Source organism: Centruroides vittatus, unplaced genomic scaffold, assembly GCF_030686945.1.
Source record: "Centruroides vittatus isolate TY-2023 unplaced genomic scaffold, ASM3068694v2 contig_1317, whole genome shotgun sequence".
NCBI classification, from domain to species: Eukaryota; Metazoa; Arthropoda; class Arachnida; order Scorpiones; family Buthidae; genus Centruroides; species Centruroides vittatus.
The window spans coordinates 235,453-254,964 of record NW_027120840.1 but is presented as its reverse complement, the minus strand read 5'-3'; the positions used below and the strand labels follow the sequence as shown (position 1 = coordinate 254,964).

Below are 19,512 nucleotides of genomic sequence, written 5' to 3'. Positions count from 1 at the left end.
TTATGCTTTTCTGTGAGAATGGACTGAAGCAGATCATTTTCTATCTTCTATCTATATAAATAAAATATAACGTTCGTTTGTTCCTACCGATTCCTTTGAAATTTTGACACAACGTTGCATTCGAATACGCACGTGTTTTTATATAATATACATGTCGAAATTCTCCCCAGTGGGAGGAGATGGACGGGATTAAGGCTAACCGTGAAGAACTCGGCTTCTATTATACTATTTTACATGCGGCTTTTTGCGTTATTAATTGCGTTTTAATAAGTTACGTCAACTGAATATCCACTAAAAAAAGATTTTTCGATATTCCCCAGCGGGAAAAGTGACGGGATTAAGGCTTACTGTGAAGAACTCGGCTTTTATTATACTATTTTAGATGCGTTTTTGATTGCGTTTTAATAGGGTACGTCAAGAGAATGTACACTGATAAAAGATTTTTTGAAATTCCCCTCACGGGGAAAGTGTTATACATTTATAATAGATACATTTTGAGCCACAACAACGTGTGGCCGTGTCAGCTAGTATATATATACATATATATATATATATATATAAATATTAAACCTGTAATTTGCCTGCGAATATTTAATAAACAGCTAAATTTGCTCAAATTTTTTGGGAACAAAGTTTTATTTTCGTGAAATTCTTTCTCGTACACTAAACGTGGTTAAGAGAAATTCAATAAATAATAGCAGATACCGGTACATTACAGTATATCTATTAGTTTCATTCTAACAAAAATATGCAAGACATTAAAATTTACTTGTTGCAATCACTGGTAAATAATGTAAAAAGTTCTTTAAATTTAATGAATCATCCAACGCCTGATGCTGAGAAATGTTTATTTAACAAACATTAACGCTTTCAACCCAATATGACGGACATTTAATGTTAAAATACGTGCGAATTTCTGTCGCATATGAAGATGGCCGATCATATAGGGTTGAAAACGTTAATGTTTGTTAAATAAACATGTCTCAGCTTCAGGTGTTGGATGGTTCATTAAGTATTTTAAAAAGTTGGGTATAATAGTTAGTTCTTTAAGTTACTTTCTTTCGGAGTTTCGGTAAATATTGCGTCAAAACCGCACTGCCTTCTAACAATCATTACTCGTTCGCTCCGAAAAGGAAAAGCACGTGCCGCCTTTGTAGCCCCGATTCTGTTTCCTCAGTTCGCTGCTAGAGGCGCCTCAATCTAGTTCCGCCGTTTCTCCCACTAGCTCTATATCTATTGACATTGGTATTATCTTTGTTTTGCTTATCTTTGTTCCGTTGTTACCTTGTCTAACGTCTCATTAGGAAACGGCTCTCTGGGGACCGGGCACAGTGATGAGAAAATTTCCCAAATTGCAAAATATTTCTCTGCCAAGAATAAATTCGGCAATCTGAGAAATTTTTTAAAGTTTTTTTTTCCTATTTAATTCAACTAAACAAAATAACAAGTGTTGAAATTAGCTTGCTCTAAAGTCGACTGTTCAACAAAGAGATAGCCAGACGTTCGATTCTCCGGTTGGAACGAAACTTGACGAGCAAATAGCCCTAAACACAAATAGTTTCTCATCCAAATTAACGGACCCACTTCTAAAGCGTTCCCGAAAAACGCTCCTCTGAAAATTGAGTGTTTAGCTTATAAGACTGGAAGTTGTTACCCCTGTCTTCAGCACTACCATAGCCATATGAATAAGAAGCCAGGCGTTAAAGTTATGAGATGTCCAGTGAAATTTTAGTTTATATTTTTTTTTACGTGTAACAAAATTATTTTATTATTTTGCCGTATCATTAACATTAATTTTATTTTTTAAAATTAATTAAAAAAGACAGTCGTTCCGGAAAAAAATTCTAGACGATCACCATTTTTTATTCTTGTTCTAGAACAAACTTCTTAGATGACCAGACCTTCCTTTTTAGGCTACTTAGCCATCTAATGTTAAAACGTTCGTTAAAAACAAAGTTAGTCAAATTAAAATTTTTAAAAATTCTTAAAAATTGAAAATGGATGGCATTAAAAAAGTATGGTAAGTGAAAAAGTATGATAACTTTTTTTATTTTTCGTCTCCGGTCCAAAAATAGGGTACTGTTGAACTCGTCTCGGTTCCCTGAGTTCCAATATATAATCAAAGTCCTGAAATTCCATAGGGGGTAATCTATAGTACACCCCTATTTTTCTTATTATTTTTAGATTAAAAAAAACTCAAGAATAATGGAATTTATCTTTTCTAATAAATAAAAGTGAAGAAACTTCAGAATGAAGCCAGCTAAAATTACAGTGAAAGAATCTCCGCGAGCAAGATAAAAAAGGAACGAACTCGAAACCCCTTTTGTAAGTAAAAGCGATTTCCGGTTAAAATGCATCTAGGTTGTCCAAGATAGAGGCGTTTCCGGTTGCGACGCCGACGCTCCCGACGGCGACTGTTGGAAGCGAGACGCGATCACGTGACCCGTTCGGAAAGCTTAGCGCTGGCGACTGTAGAGGGCGTTTTTCGAAATCTGGCAATTTTTGTATGCAAATCGCTTCGTTCGTCGTAGATTTTTTCTTGCGGTAAAATTATGCAAATCTTCGTTTTCGTTCGCATGGTCGTGGCGTATGCAAGACGTTTTTTTTTTCTTTTGGTTCTTTAGAATTTTCCTACTGCTGTTTTTACGGTATGTGCCTCTTTTTTCCTTTCGTATCGAGATTTATTCCTGACATTTTGCATTTTGTTTATTTCGTTTTTTCGAAATTTAGAAAGAAAGAAAAAAAAAATGAAGAGAATAATAATAATGTCGACCGAAGTGATATTTTCGGAAGAATTCTGGACTAGGTGTGATTCGCTAATGTTCTTCGAATTGCTTGGAAGCGAATTTAACGATTTGAGGATGGACGAGAGAATTCCGTCCGACGTGAAATTGGCCGCAACATGTCGAGGCCGTTTGTACCGTTTGTTCCCGTGCGTCTAAGTTGGTGTACCGTGCCGACAGGAATTCCGTGGCGATGAGATGCGCCTATTGTAAAAAGAACTCCTCCGCTTTCGAAGGTATTTTTAGGGGTAAGTGCGGACGCATTTCCTTAGGCAAAGTGTTTTCCTTCGTAAGGCATTTGCTGTGCTTGGAATGCACGCTAAAGAACGCGGCCTTTGCGTGCTCTATCAGTAGTCACACGTCTGTCGATTGGGCAAACTACTTTCGTCTAGTAATGATGATAGCGGTAAAGAATGTTTCGTCGTTTAAAATAGGAGGACCCGGCAGAACCGTGAAAATGGACGAGACCGTGATAGCCAGACGTAAATACGAAAAGGGTCGCAAACTGAATGGTACGACATGGGTAGTCGGCGGAGTGTGTCGCGAGGATAACGCATGCTTTGTTTGCAAGGTCAACGACAGGAGCGAGGAGACGTTGAATTGGATAATTTCGAAATTCGTTAAATCTGGAAGCACGGTTTTTACGGATGAGTGGAAAGGTTATAATCACATAGACGACCTGGAAGGTGTAGAAATAGTTCACAAGACGGTGAATCATTCGAAAAATTTCGTGGACCCTCAAACCGGCGTAGTACACACTCAGAAGATAGAAAGGCTATGGGGAGTCTTAAAAAACAGAAAGCATTTGCCCAAACATTATACCGAGGATTTGTCGGATTCTTATCTGTACATGTTCATGTACAAGAAGTTGTTTAAATGGCACAACTACGGCCCGGAAAACGATTCGAACTGTTTGCGAAACATTTAAGTTACATATATCCGGGATCGGGTAAGATTCCCGTTCTGAAAGTCCCAACCGCGTCATTCGGACCTAGAATTGTGCCCCCAGAACCCCGAAAGAAAAAGGAGGAAACGGAAACGAAGAGGAAGAAAAATACAAGTGGGAATGTAAAACGGACGAAGAAAAAAATCGTCCCAAGCCGAATCGAAAACCGGTCACCACGCTGTCGTTGCCAAAAAAAGAAAAGAAAATGATAGCCTTCGGAAACGTAAGTAAAGTTTTTTTTTCGTAAACGTCGTAGTAGTAGTAGTTTTTACAGACAACATACATTTTTTTAGTTAGGCGTCGGCGCTTTTCCGAGGTAATCAAGTGATCGCGTCTCGCTTCCAACAGTCGCCGTTGGGAACGTCGGCAGTCGCAACCGGAAACGCCGCCATCTTTGAATACCTCGGTGCAAATTAACCCGATTTCCTTATTTTTTACATCCATAATTTTACTCTTTAGCTCTAATAATTAGACAAAGTCATGAAAGGAAAGTTTACTTAAATATTTGAATGTAGAAATAAACGTTTCATTTCAATAGTCGAAATTCTATAGATTTATATTCACTTAATTAACAATAAGAATATCGGCCCGTAATTCTCTTAGATATTTATTGGCAAGCGCCTAATCTGACAGAGGGCGCTCAAGATGGCTGCCGAAACAGGTAAGGAAGCGACCATGTGTTTGTTTAATGCCTGAGCCGATTGAGTTTCCATCGGTGACAACTACTGCGATGACCAAATGGAGAACAAATCATTAAATTTATAAAGTAAATAATTAATAAAAAGTACATTGCCGACGTTATTTATATTTAATAAATGTATAGTCGTATTTATATTTTTATATATTTATTAAATACATTGAATTTATGTCAAATTCTAGACTGTATCGATGACAGGAAACGTCTTGTAGAAGGTGAAGCCGTTTTAGATGCTGGACACGTCGTATTTTGTGGATTAAACTCTAACAACAACACTGAAAGTTCATGTTGTTGCTTCAGTGTTGCAATCTCAGATATTGTCGTTTTAACACATCTCAATTACGGGGAGAATGCACGTGCAAAGCGGGGCTGTCTGGTTTTCGTAAACATGTGATAGCTGAGCATAATACTAAAATGAAAACAAAACGTAAATTAACTTATATTTTCAATTAAGAATATTTTTAAAAATTTGACTGGAAAGTTATCTCGACATACGTATATGAAGATAGAAAATTTACCTATTTTCTTTCCGATCTGCGTACAAAAACAATTTTTCGACAGGCATGTCCATTTAGAAAAAAAAAAAAAAAAAAAAAAAAAAATTAGACATTTTTTTCTTTTTATGTGGACGGCTTCAGATTTTCAAGAGAATAATTTTCAAACTTGAATAGGAATATTATCGCTCCGTCATGACTACATAAGAATTATTATTTAAAAATAAAATAAAAGACTAATGTGTGTAGAATTAAAACACTTCTCACCTGTTAACGCATAACAGGTGAGAAGTGTTAAAATGTTTTAAGCAGTATACACCATGTTCTAATATAAAAACATAACTATTATGATAAATATGACTATTTTCAGTGTTGTTGTTAGAGTTTAATCCACAAAATACGATGTGTCCAGCATCCAAAACGGTTTCACCTTCAACAAGACAACGTTTCCTGTCGGCTTCTTACCTGTTTCGGCAGCCATTTTGATCGCCTTCTGTCGGATTTGGCGCTTGCCAATATTTCATTTAGACTTAATCGAATTCATTTATTTTTATGTTTTAGTGTGATTAATCAATTTATATTTAACGTTTTAAAAGCTTTGACAATAAGAAAAGAATCAGATGTCGTGTTACCCAACGTAATTCTTGCATAAACGGAGTTTGTTGTCAATTATATTTAAGGCTTATCACACACTGCAATCGAGTAAACAATTATTCACAATTGTAATAAATGTTATAATTAGTAAAGGGTAATAAATTGTTTTGAAATACTCGATTGCTGTGTTTGGTAAACCCTAAAATATAAACCGAAAATACGTCGAATAATAATGTAAGGGCAAGAAGCAGAGTTATTAATATTAAATTTATCGACAACATTCAAATCAAATAAATTTATTTGAATAGAAATAAGCTGAAATTAGATTAAGGTTGAAGCGAACGGCTTCGTTAGATCGTTACTTTCTATTGGATAATACAACGTTACGTGGCACGAAGAAAACATTTTTAAAAAAGTTTGTAATAAAAGTGACACGATGCGGCTATGTTCTTTAAAACTTTATATTTTAAATTTAATAAAATAACTTTAAAATACACAATTTGCAAACATATTTAAAACTGCAATGAAAAGAAACATTATCCTTCTGTGGTAACAGATGTCACTGCAACACCAACTATATAACTATGATGCCGACTCGATATCGATAAAACGTTTAATATTTAGTTAATATTTGCGCAAAATATGTATCAGCTTATAATCAACTCGTGTTTATGAATATAAAAAATAATAAATTCGTTTAGAGAATAATATATGTATTAATCTATCAGTTTTATTTGTAGACATTACCTTTAGCTTAGATTATTTAGACCATACTGTAGTTTTATATACAATGTATAAAGGTTATATAAAAGTCACCTGTTATTAGTGACGTTCTCCTCTTCTCTTTGAATATCGTGTACTTTTGACCTTGTTAACAGTTTGGGGTTATCGTTAGGCACGGACCTAAATGTAGACAAGTCCGACAAAGTCGAACGTGGGGAAAGAGGGGGTTGAACTTTATTGGAGGTTCGTTTTATTTCATTAAATTTTATTCAGTTTATGCATTTTTTTATTATTCATACACAGATAAAAGTTTTGCCGGAATTTCAGTTTTGTTGGACTTTCAAAGAAAGAAGGGGTACGAAAACTTGGACAAACTGGAACAAAGAGAAAGAGGAAATAACAAATTGAAGGAAACTAAGGACGTAATTTGTGCGCACACCCTTTTATGAAGTTCAGCCCGGGCCGCATGTACCAAGAGGAGCAAGCGGGGCCTGACTATAAAACTTCACTCTAAGCAAACAACTATATAAAAACGGCCCAGTTATGATTGCAAATGGAAATACTTATTTTCAAATAATAAATAAAAGATATAAAAATAAGAGGAATTTGCCTGGTGTTCTGAGGTCTCGCATCTAGTATCATTAGCGTAATGGAAAAGATTGATTTCGTGCCGTCAAAAGTCTATTCCATAAACCGCATTCGAATACTAAGATTGCTTCACTGATTACGCTCCTTGGGGATTACGCTTCTAATAACAATTTTAGGCAATTCTACGTAACAATGGTAATGGAACAGATCACCTTAATTTTTAATTTAAAATTTAGTTACATCAAAAGATTGAATATTTCAATATCTTGTTGACTTTTCATTCCAGCACAGTGTTCAATCTGTTTGGCAGTGATCGTCTATAAATAAGTTTTCTGTGGCAATTTTCTGATCATAGTTGTTCCAACGTGCTTTTCACTTCATTTTTGTTAGTAATTTTAAGTCTCCGAATTTTTCGACTTAATTCATTCTAAAAATATTCGATTACATTTAGGATTAAACTCTGTTTGTGACTCAATCATTTTTTGGCAAATTTACCGCAGCCACTTTATAAGATTGTGTTTTGGATCATTATCATGAATAAAATGGAAGATACTCAAGATCCGTAGTTTTCCAGCAGAAGTTTTTGCATTCTGTTTTGAAATACTGTAGACCTCCCTATAACACGGTAGATAAGTTCTATGTTATATGAGTCCTGTTGTACGAGTCACTTAAATACATGAGCCAATCACAGCCCGGCACGTGTGCAATTTAGTGGCTACAACTGTTTAAAAGATTTTCTTCTATAAAATTAATCGATTCTAGACTAATTTGACTCAACATTTTCAAATCACGTATAACTTTTTGTGAATAATCAATATAAACTATGGTATAAACAAAAAATTGTAGGATTACTTACCGAGTGTGCAGCGTTTGACGACGCCATTGCTTAATCTTGTTTTCGTCGCGGAGCGGCTCATTGAACGGCGGGCGCGTGTTTCCCGATAAGTTATTTTCCTGCGAAAAATACGCCGAACTTTGGAAACATCATCAATATCAATATAAATATAATTTTTATGGCCGTTAATCAATAAATACATTTTTAGTAGGACAGCTGCTCATTTAAACTCAACGGTTTGTACAATATTCGCTATTGGTCCAGATTCATCCAATCCTGTCGCGACAGGAGTCGGCGATGACGTTTTACCGTGTTATACGAACACAACTGCGTTTTTTCGCCGTGTTATACGAATCCGTGTTATAGGGGAATCTACTGTATATCCACATTCTCCGTACATATTTCATCAGTAACCACCCGCCTTCCATCTCCATAGACTACCATTTATACCCAAACAATAACGCTTCCTTCTCCATGTTTAAGGAAAAGCTTGTGACAAATTTAACATTTTTGGCACGTTGGTCGAACTATGACTAGAATAAATTGACAGTTCGATCAACAGAGCCAAAAATGTTAAATTTTGCAGTCGACTGAAAATATTACAAACTTCAACTAGTCATAATGTTTTATTTTCTGTTTCATATTATAGGTAGTTAGTCAATGTAAACGTCTACAATAGCAATTCCAATTTAGACTTATTTTTGCATTATGTATAGATATTTTACGTATAGACATCAGTTTAAAAGAATTTTTATAAAATTCACGAATTACACTTTATCATAAAAAATTATTAGTGTTTTAGTAAATGTGTACACTGTTTATCTGTAAATATCATGTGATTTAAAGATAGAATTTATATATATTTTGAGTGATTTAGCCTAAAGAATAGAAATTTAAGTCACTCCACAACATCCTTTGAATATAAATTTGTCTGATATTTAATTAAAATCGTTGTATTTTTCTATTCAGATACTCTTCACCCTGAAAATACGACAAACAAACTAAACAGGAAACGAACGAAATTCAATCTTGCAAGAATGAAATCCACGATTCACTCTTCAGAATTTGTAATTCACACGTTCCAACGTTGTGAGTTCCTCTTATCGATAAGTTACGAGGAAAGTATACTTAACACAAGTCTTTCAAAAATACATAATTTTTAAAAATCTGAATCTAACACATTATACAACTTTACATTTAACAATAGGAATGAATAAGAATGTGAATAATACATTCTAATATTAAAAGTCACGTAAAATTAAATTTTATGTTGTTTGTTTCATGAATGTTGTTATTACTTTCAGTAGTTCTTTGGACGAAACACAGTTTAGAAGAAAATATTATCCAAGTGTATAGAAGAAAGTGTGTATTAGTTATATTGCATTACTTACATTAATGCTGTTCATTTAAAAAGAAGCAAAGGATCTGCTGCAAGGATATAAAAAGAATATTCACGAAGACATAAATACACTTTTAAAATGTTTTATAGAAATTGTTTACTTTAATATATCGTCCCTGATTAGCTGTTGTTGAAAATATTAGTAACATAATAATGTTCGTGTATAAAAATATATTATCTCTGAAATTAATTTTGTGTGTTTTGATACAGAAATCTCTTTAAATAATAATTTTTATATTTAAATTAAATATTATTATTGATTTAATTATTGTTCTTATTTAAGAAAGTTTTTATTATATATCGATAAAATATTTAAAGCAATTTTATTAATTGCAGGAAAAAGGAACCGAAAGAAATTTTCATGTAAACACTGTAAGAAGAATTTCAAAACTAATCAACATATGCAAAGGCATGAAAGAATCCATACAGGAGAAAAGCCTTACTGTTGTGACGAGTGTAAACAGAAGTTTACACGAAAGGAGTACTTAATTACACACCTTCGGATTCACACTGGAGAAAAGCCTTACAGTTGCGACGAATGTAAACAGAAGTTTACACATAAAACAAGCTTAATAACGCACCTCCGAACACACACTGGAGAAAAGCCTTATAGTTGTGACGAGTGTAAACAGAAGTTTGCACAAAAGGCGCATTTAATTACACACCTTCGGATTCACACTGGAGAAAAGCCTTACAGTTGCGACGAATGTAAACAGAAGTTTACACATAAAACAAGCTTAATAACGCACCTCCGAACACACACTGGAGAAAAGCCTTATAGTTGTGACGAGTGTAAACAGAAGTTTGCACAAAAGGCGCATTTAATTACACACCTTCGGATTCACACTGGAGAAAAGCCTTACAGTTGCGACGAATGTAAACAGAAGTTTACACATAAAACAAGCTTAATAACGCACCTCCGAACACACACTGGAGAAAAGCCTTATAGTTGTGACGAGTGTAAACAGAAGTTTGCACAAAAGGCGCATTTAATTACACACCTTCGGATTCACACTGGAGAAAAGCCTTACAGTTGCGACGAGTGTGAACAAAGCTTTAGAACTAAACAAAATTTGTAAACTCATATAAGAATCCATACAGGAGAAAAGCCTTACACTTGTGACTAGTGTAAACAGAAGTTCACAAAAAAGGCAAACTTAAACACTTTCGGATTCACAACAGACGAAAGTAATATGAATGTTAATTATGTCTAGCGAAATTTTAATAAAAGAAAAGAATTAGTAAAACAAAAGAAGAGGGATTTTTCCATATTCTTATTTTAACCATGAAAATGTTTTAATTAAAATATTTCTTTTCCGGTACATAGTAAATGATTAAAACTTTATGAATCGTTTTTATTTTATTTACATACAATTCATATCCTCTATCAATTTACATTAGCTTGCCCCCCCGGCCTATTCGCTGGCGTTGTCCTTGGGTTAATAAACAATTCGGATAGCAAACAAACTCTTGGTACGGATTATGTTCGTTAATCGATCACTCACTGTATTTATAAACCGTTATCTTATTTATTTTTCGATATTTCACTCTTTCTGTCCTGAACCTTTTTAATCCTGTCAGAGGTGGAAAATCGAGTTTTATTTCTGGAACTGGAACTGTTCCTCAGGGCTGCTTATTCTGTTGGACTAGACCAAGGGTCGGCAGTTTGTCAAGTGAGAAGAGCCAAATTGTCATGGAAACAAGATACCAAAAATACCAGAGAGCCGCATCGAGGCTTAACTGCCTGGCCGATCGCCGATCAACTGTGTTGAAGGACGTCCCCTAGTGCGCGTTATAGGCATTCCGTGACAATAATAAATTCATATTACAAATACTGTGTACTAAATTATTTATATTGTTGTTGGCTATTGGCCAAATGAATAATAACAATTTATACTGTTAATGTAAATAATAATTTATATTGTTAATTTAAATGTGCGAAATACGACACACGACAGGGGCGCCTCTAGTGGCCGTTTTCAGCATAACGTTACACGGACGGACGGACGCGTTCAATAGTTTATATATATAGATATGTTTAAATGCTACCACTGGCATGCGATTCATATTGATCAACGCGAGTGGTCATGTGCGGACGGGCTAAAGTATGCCGTACGAGTTGAAGTTCGTTCGGCGGCTCTATTTCGTAAACTCATAAGTTATATAAGACTGCTTGAGATGAGGTGAGATTTGAGTTTGTCCGAAGAGCCGCACTTTCCGACCCCCTGCACTAAACAGTTTCTCAAAACCGTTACGTTCTTCAACAGTTACGTTCACTCGCTTCGAACTTAGGTAATATCGTACAACTTACCCCAAAATATCGATTTGTTACAAAATTCATGTACTCTGTCTCCTGATTTTCAAGAACTTGTTTAAAAAAGAATTTTCAGTTACAGGGAGTTTCATTTAACCCTTCAAGTTATGAGAACTGTTCACATAAAAATTAATTTATATTAATGATTTTAGAACAAAGTGTTACTTAATTCAAATTTTGTACATTATTTAATAATAGCAATGTCAGAATTTAAAGTACAATAGCAAGTTTTAATAACTTGTTTTGATATATCAATCCTATTATCCACTCGTTTAGAAAGCCTTCGAAATCTTGCTTTTAATCTTCCAAAGACATTTTCCACTACTCGTCAAGCTCTAGATAATCTAAAATTGAATGTTTTTTCTCTGTTTTATTTGGAACGGGTTCATTAAAGTTGGCTGTAAAGAAAAAGGAGAGTCACTAATAATTAAAGGTGGCACAATTTTTCTTCCAATTCTTTCCCATAATTCTAAGGAGTTTATATTTTGTAGGCATGTTAAAAGAGAGAGAGAGAATTTTTTTTTTAAATATGTGCATCATTATTGCTTCCTGGAGATCCTATATTTATATATGTAAACATTTGGTATCTGAAACAGCAAGGAGGACCACAGACAGGGCCGGATTATCGAATAGGCAAAGTAGGCAAATGTCTAGGGCCCGTAATTCGGAGGGGCCCGGCTCCATTAGCTATTACCTAAAAAAAAAAAAAAAAAGGCCAACAGCCATCCGTGCGTCAGAAGTAATCTCTCCCACGAGATCTCTCGCACCATCTACAAATATTTCTAGGGCCGCCTCTCATAGTAATACTGATGCGTGGTTATGATTCATTTTCTAAATTTATACTTATACGTCGCGACATCGCATCGTTCAAGTTGCTCGAGTGGGAAGTTATTACAATTCAATAGTGTTTTATAAAACAGTTAAAAAGGGTAACACTACGGTGTGACTTGGGGTGACACCACGATATCTGCACCGGGTGTCACCCATGCTAGCTACGCTAATGTCACATTATATAAGATTTGCTTAGAAGCAACTTATTTAAATAGGGCCCCAATTTAAATTTTGTCTAGGGCCCGCTAGAGGCTTAATCCGGCGCTGACCACAGAATATAATTGTAATAGTCAAATGCAGTCTTCATGACTACAGCCCACGCCTTTTCTTTTGCTGATCGTCGCCATTGCAATGCTTTTGTTCGTGTCAAACGATACTCTTCTCCGTTAGCATGTATACACTGCTTCAGTACAAGAAGTTTAAATAATCTATATATATAATCGAGATGGGTTGATGTCAATAATAAGCGCAGAACCCAAACGGTTAGGAGTTGAAAGTTGAAATTTGGTACACAGTTAGGGTACATCACGAGAACGTACAGTAAAAAGGGATTTTTCGAAATCCCCCACCCCCGCGAGATAGAGGGAGAGGATTAAATATATAGTTAATAATAATAAGTTTAAAATTTAAACGACTAACAAAAATGAATTCGTTGGAAATTTAAATTTTAAAGATCGTTAGTATTGGGCAGTTACTGTAGATTAATTCACTTTATACGGTAATTGATTACACAAAATTTTTTAAATAAAATATAACAGGCTTCGCGCGCAGTTTTAAATGTTACGACGGAAAAGTTACGCAACTCGTTGCCGCAAAAAAATGCAGTAACGAGTTGCGTAACATTTTGAACACGAAATCTAACAATTTTTTATTAAGTATTTTCAACTGGACTCTAACTTACTAACAATGCATGTTAAATTAGAAGTACTTAATTCAAATGAAACTTGTCAATGAGCCTTCGCTAATGTTTCCGGACAGATGATAAAACGAAGCTTAAAGTCTCTTAGTTATCTTTAATATAAACTGAATCAATACAAACTGGACAGGTACAAATCGTCATCACAACGTGTAATACGTAGACGCCATTACCCTTTCTCCCTCCAGCACCATCAAGCCGTTACATACGCGCCCCCTCGCCAAACATACACTTTTTTCTGCACTAATACGATTGATACCGAACATCCCGCCCACCTTGAAAGAACAGTTTCAATCTGACGCGGTTACAAGACCAGTGTCACTAATCAGTTAATCAAGAGGAAGTGGGCATATCTTCACAATAGGTCGCTTGAGCTGTTGACCGGATGCCAATTTGACTGTCACGACCCGTACACAATTGTCCTCTCCAGGATGAAGTTCACAAACTCTCGCCATCTTCCATTTTGTGGGTGGTAGATCGTCCTCCTTGAGTAACACTAACTCACCAATCTTGATGTTCTCCCTTTTGGCTGCCCATTTAGGTCGTTGTTGTAGCCTTACAAGATATTCACGTTTCCACCGTCTCCAGAAATGTTGCAACATCTGTTGGCCTAGCTGCCATCGAGAAAGGCGGTTAGAATTGATGCTAGTGAGATCTGGCTCAGGAATTGCTGAAAGGGAATCGCCAATAATGAAGTGTCCTGGTGTGAGAACTGTGAGATCATTAGGATCACTGCTAAGTGCTGTGAGTGGTCTGGAGTTTAAGCAGGCTTCAATTTGACACAACAGTGTTTCCATTTCCTCATAAGTCAGTCGATGAGGTCCAAGTACCCTTTTTAGATGGTATTTCACTGACCTTACTCCAGCCTCCCACAGACCTCCAAAGTGAGGGGCTGCAGGAGGGCTGAAGTGCCATGAAATGCCTTCGTTGGCAAGCCAGTTGTATATCTCATTAGTATGTTGCCTGATTGAAACATAATTGATGAATTTTTTGAGTTCTCGATCTGCTCCAATAAAATTGGTACCACAGTCACTGAAAATATCAGAGCATTTTCCTCGTCGAGCTACAAACCGCTTGAGAGCTGCTAAGAATGCATCTGTTGTCAGTGCACTGACTAGTTCAAGATGAACAGCTCGAGTGACAAAACACACAAACACCGCTAAGTATGACTTGAATGAATGTTGACCTCGACCCTTGATGAGGCGAAGTTGAAAGGGGCCTGCAAAGTCGACTCCGCACTTAAGGAAAGGACGCGCTGGATTCACCCGCATTGGCGGTAAATCACCCATAAGTTGTTGGGCAGTTTCTGCACGTTGTCTCACGCACGGAATGCATCGTCTTATGTGATGTCGAATGGCGTCCCGGGCTCCAATTATCCAAAAACGTTGTTGTAAGGTTGACATCACTAGTTGGAGACCTCCATGTAGTAATCTCTTATGCTCCATGTCTATGAGTAACTGTACAAGCTTGTTACGATGTGATAACAAGATGGGGTGTGCTTGATCAGGAGTTATCTTCGCATATCTAAGTCTTCCGCCCACCCTGAGAATTCCGTTGTGGTCAAGATAGGGATGTAATTGTGTTACTTTACCCTTGCTTGGAAGCGGTTTGTTATTCCTTAATGCCTCAATCTCTGGGCCGAAGCTGTTGTGCTGGATCACCTTAACCCAATATAAGAGAGCTGAATCTAATTCTTGCTTTGATATAGGACCTATCTGACGTGCAGTAGCAGGAAGACGACAATTGTTGATAAATCTGTGTACGAATGCTGTGACTCTTTTTAGCTTAGACAATGATGAAAACGTGGTCAATAATGACTCATCCATTCGAGTGTGAGCCACAATGGTATGGATCTTCCTTTCTTCGACAGCACATTCTGCACTATTACATAACGCAGGATTTGTTTCTGGGAATTGAGTGTCAAGAAGCCAATGAGGGCCATGCCACCAAAGTGACTGAGATAGTAACTCAGTTGCTGAAATCCCTCGGGAAGCACAGTCCGCTGGATTTTCTTCGCTAGAAATGTGATGCCATTTGGCGTTGGGAATAGTAGTTTGAACTTCCGCAACTCGATTGGCAACAAATGTTTTCCAACGTTGTGGAGACGATGATAACCAAGAAAGTGTGATCGTAGAGTCTGACCAGGCATGAACTTCGGTGATGGGTCTCCTTAGGGAGGATTGAATTGTTCTGATCAGTCTTGCCAGAAGAACAGCTCCACATAGCTCCAGTCTAGGCAAACTGGTTGTTTTCAAGGGTGCAACTCTCGTTTTTGCCGCTATGAGATAAACTTGACTACCCTTATTATGAGCCATAGTCCTCAAATAAACCGCTGCCGCAAACGCCCTTTCAGAGGCATCACAAAAGCCGTGTAAACTAATGTCTTCGATACTTGACTGACCAACACAACGTTGGATCTTGATAGTTCTAATTTGATCCAATTGGTCTCGAAATGCCTGCCATCTTTTCTCAAGGTCTCTCGGTAAGTGATCATCCCAGTCTGATTTGAGCTGCCAAAGTTCTTGGAGCATCAATTTTGCGCGAATAGTTACTGGTGCAAGTAAGCCAAGCGGATCAAAGATCCTTGCAATATCTGACAAGATTGTTCGTTTAGTACTATTGATGTGTTCTGGTAAGGTGGTTGCAGTGAAGGAAAGGTGATCAGTTGCAGGATGCCACTGAAGACCTAACGTCTTGACTGACTTCTCATTATCTATTTGAAATGGGAGTTGAATCTCTCTTAGTTCTGGTGAAATTGCATCTAGTATCAATGGGTGATTTGACACCCACTTCCGAAGATTAAACCCACCCTGTTGTGTCAGTTGAATGAGTTCTGCTTGAAGTCTAAGGGCTTCTTCTGTTGAGTTAGCCCCTGTCATTAGGTCGTCAACATAAAAGTCTTGAGTGAGCACTGTAGCTGCCAATGGAAACCTTGCACCCTCGTCCTTAGCCAATTGTTGGAGAACCTTGGTAGCTAGATATGGTGCTGAAGCCGTACCGTAGGTGACTGTTAATAATCGATAATCCTTAAGAGGCTCGGTTGGATGGTTCCTCCAAATGATTCTTTGAAAATCTCTGTCATCTGGATGTATCCAAATCTGCCGGTACATTTTTTCAAGATCTGCTACCATCGCAACAACAGGAAACCGAAACCGAATTAACAAACTGAGTAACTCATCCTGTATTCTTGGTCCAACCAGAAGCTCATCATTGAGTGAGTGTCCTGTGGTAGTTTTAGCCGATGCATCAAAAACAACCCGAAGCTTGGTTGTAGTACTTGTGTCTTTGAACACTGCATGATGGGGAAGATAATATGTCCTTGAAGGGTTGAGCTGGATTTCCTCCTGTCTAATTGCTTCCATATGTCCCAAGGATAAATATTCATCCAAAAAAGATTTATATTGATTATACAGATTGTTGTTCCCTTGTAGCCTGTGTTCTAGTTGTTGAAACCGTCTAATGGCCGTCTTTCTTGACTCTCCAAGCCTGTGTGTGGAGTTTTTGAAAGGGAGACGAACCACATACCTGCCGGTTGAATCACGTGAATGTGTACTATAAAAAATGGTTTCACACAGTTGTTCCTGTGTTGTTAAATGTCTTATTTCAGGCAGTTCTTCCAATTCCCAGAATTTTTTTAGCTGATTATTAATACTACAGTGATGAACCTTGACTGAAACTGGTGGTTGGTTCAAACCTATTGGTCCTGATAGTACCCAACCAAATACTGTGTTCAATGCGCTAGGAGTTCCTGGTGGTCCCTTGCACTGCCCTGGACAAATAACCTCATTGTAAACATCTGCACCTAAAAGTATATCGATTGTGCCTGGTTTATGAAAGGTTGGGTCCGCCAATTGAAGTCCCTTTATATGTGCCCAATTGGACGGGTCACAGTGGAAATTCGGCAAGTTTGTTGTCACATTTGGAGTAATTAGTGTTTCTACACAAATATCCTCTGAATTGCTTGAGGTAACCCTTATGTTAATGCATAAACTACTGGACGCGGTGCTAATACCGGTAGAATTAATTCCTGAAATAGTTACGTTAGATGGTTTCCGCTTCAGTCTAAGTTGCTGAGCACAACGTTCAGTAATAAAACTTGTTTGAGAGGCAGAATCCAATAGAGCCCGACATGGTTGTAGTTCTCCTTGAAAGTTCCTCACTTGAATGACAGCAGTGGATAGCAATACTTGTCTATGCCCACTTGATTGCTTTGACATGTGTGACATGACTTCTGGTTCTACAACCCTGCTGGAGGTTGTTGCACTGTCATGTGGGCCATCTTGATGTATAAGGGTGTTATGTTTATGTGAACATTTTTTGCAGTGACCTGCTTTACACTTTGTTGCCGGATGTCCAAGCTTCAAGCAGTTGTAGCATAACTCATGCTTCTTAACTAGATCTCTCCGTTCGTTCACCGATGCGCCCAAAAATGTCGAACACTTGAAAACTGAATGTGGGCCATGACATATGGGACATGCTGGCTGCACAATACCATGGTGTGCTGCAGCAGATATTTGCTTGGACTGTGAAAACTGACGAAGTCTGGATGTTGGCCTTGATTGGTCAGAATGAATATTGGGTTGGGAAACAGCCAGTGCTCTAGCTCGTTGTTCTAAAAAAGAGGTTATGTTTTTAAATGTTGGTTCTTCTGCGTCCTTCTGAGCAAGTTCCCATTGTCTACGAGATTCTTGATCCATTTTTTCTCTGAGGATATACAGCAGAATAGAGTCCCAATGTTGTACAGGTTGCTTTAATACCTTTAGTGCACGAATACACTCATTAGTTGTATCTAGTAAGTGTCGTAACGCAGTGGCTGATTCATGTGCAATGTTGGGTTGCTTGAATAACTTCTGAATGTACGAATCAATTATCTCACGATTGTGATTGTATCTTTTTAACAATGTATCCCAAGCTTCCTGATAGTTTCCATCCGTGATGGGGATGGATTGAATCAATAAAGCGGCGTCCTGTCGTACTGAGGATTTCAAATATTGGAGTTTTTGGGCACTAGATAGTGTAGAATTATTATGAACAGTTGCTGTGAATAAATCGCGGAAGGAGAGCCATTCGTCGTACTTGCCGTTAAAAACCGGGAGTTCCAATCTTGGAAGTTTAACTTCTGTTCCAGTCGCACTGTTGGGTACTGAACTTATGGTTGTTGAATTTTGTTCAACAGTCATGAGTCGAATAGTCATGGCTTCCACGCGACCAATTAGTGTGTTATATTGAGCATCATGTACCTCAAATTCGTCTTCCAAACATTCTCCACTAATGTCTTGTTGTAACTGATCGATTTCGTCCGATAACGTGTTTAATTTTTTAAGATATAGTTGTGCCGTTACCTCACCGAGAGGTTGAACTCCATGTTCCTCTAATATATTTTCAATCCTGGTTACCCGTCCCTTTAGTACCTTCCTTCGGTTTAAGAGTGCCTCCATCTTGAATGCTCGTTATGCCTTAAGATGTCCTCCAATTCCCAATGTATCCGAAATGCCTATACTATTCACGTGGTCGTATTGATCGTCGTCCAAGAAACAATTAAACGGTACTCACTGTTTAAGTTTTCGGGTATCCGGCTGGATGTCGATGGATGAAATAGCTGCTGTCTGTATTAGGCTTAACCCTCGCCAACCACACCAGAATCCGCCTCGACGGACCAAATTATGTCAATGAGCCTTCGCAATGTTTCCGGACAGATGATAAAACGAAGCTTAAAGTCTCTTAGTTATCTTTAATATAAACTGAATCAATACAAACTGGACAGGTACAAATCGTCATCACAACGTGTAATACGTAGACGCCATTACCCTTTCTCCCTCCAGCACCGATCAACCACGTTACATACGCGCCCCCCGCCAAACATACACTTTTTTTCTGCACTAATACGATTGATACCGAACAGAAACTTTGACTTGATATGTAATAGGTTAACGTCATTAATTTTCATTATTTTAAATACCGAAATAATTTTCCTGAGTAACTATACAAGTTTAAAATAATAAAAATTTAAGGCAAACCACCTAATTTTTCGTTTAAGGTTTTGATACTTACTTTTGTTATTTCAATTTTTTCTTTTGATGATTCGTTTGGAAATATGTAGTGACTCAAAGTCATTATGCGAATGAAGAGAGAAATGTAATAAGAACTTTTAATTTATATATATAAATAGAAATCTATTTTATTGTTTAGTTTATAAGAACAAGAAATAACATTCCAACTTCATATGACTTTGTCATGGATGGCAGCATAACACTTCCTTCTGCACGTTTAAGGTAAAAGCTTGTGCCAATAGTTATTCTGTTCACAGTTCGACCAACAGAACCAAAGATGTTAAATTTGCAGTCGACAGAAAACACTACAAGCTTGACCTACTCATAAATATGAAACATTTA

At 37.0% G+C, this 19,512-nt stretch overlaps 2 protein-coding genes across 2 annotated transcripts; one reads left to right on the top strand and one right to left on the bottom strand.

Moving 5' to 3' along the window:
- The first annotated feature begins 9,313 nt into the window (after positions 1-9,313).
- LOC136990553 (gastrula zinc finger protein XlCGF57.1-like) lies at positions 9,314-10,214 on the top strand. Its single transcript, XM_067288958.1, has one exon. It carries the CDS (start codon positions 9,461-9,463, stop codon positions 10,136-10,138), a length of 678 nt encoding a protein of 225 aa, XP_067145059.1. The 5' UTR covers positions 9,314-9,460; the 3' UTR covers positions 10,139-10,214.
- A 3,235-nt stretch (positions 10,215-13,449) lies between these two features.
- Positions 13,450-18,558, bottom strand: LOC136990507 (uncharacterized). The gene has a single exon (XM_067288910.1). The coding sequence runs from the start codon at positions 18,556-18,558 to the stop codon at positions 13,450-13,452; it is 5,109 nt and encodes a 1,702-aa protein (XP_067145011.1).
- Positions 18,559-19,512: the final 954 nt, after the last annotated feature.

Coding starts and splice junctions, on each gene's coding strand:
- LOC136990553 (XM_067288958.1), top strand. CDS start 9,461: ATGCAAAGGCATGAAAGAATCCATACAGGAGAAAAGCCTTACTGTTGT.
- LOC136990507 (XM_067288910.1), bottom strand. CDS start 18,558: ATGGAGGCACTCTTAAACCGAAGGAAGGTACTAAAGGGACGGGTAACC.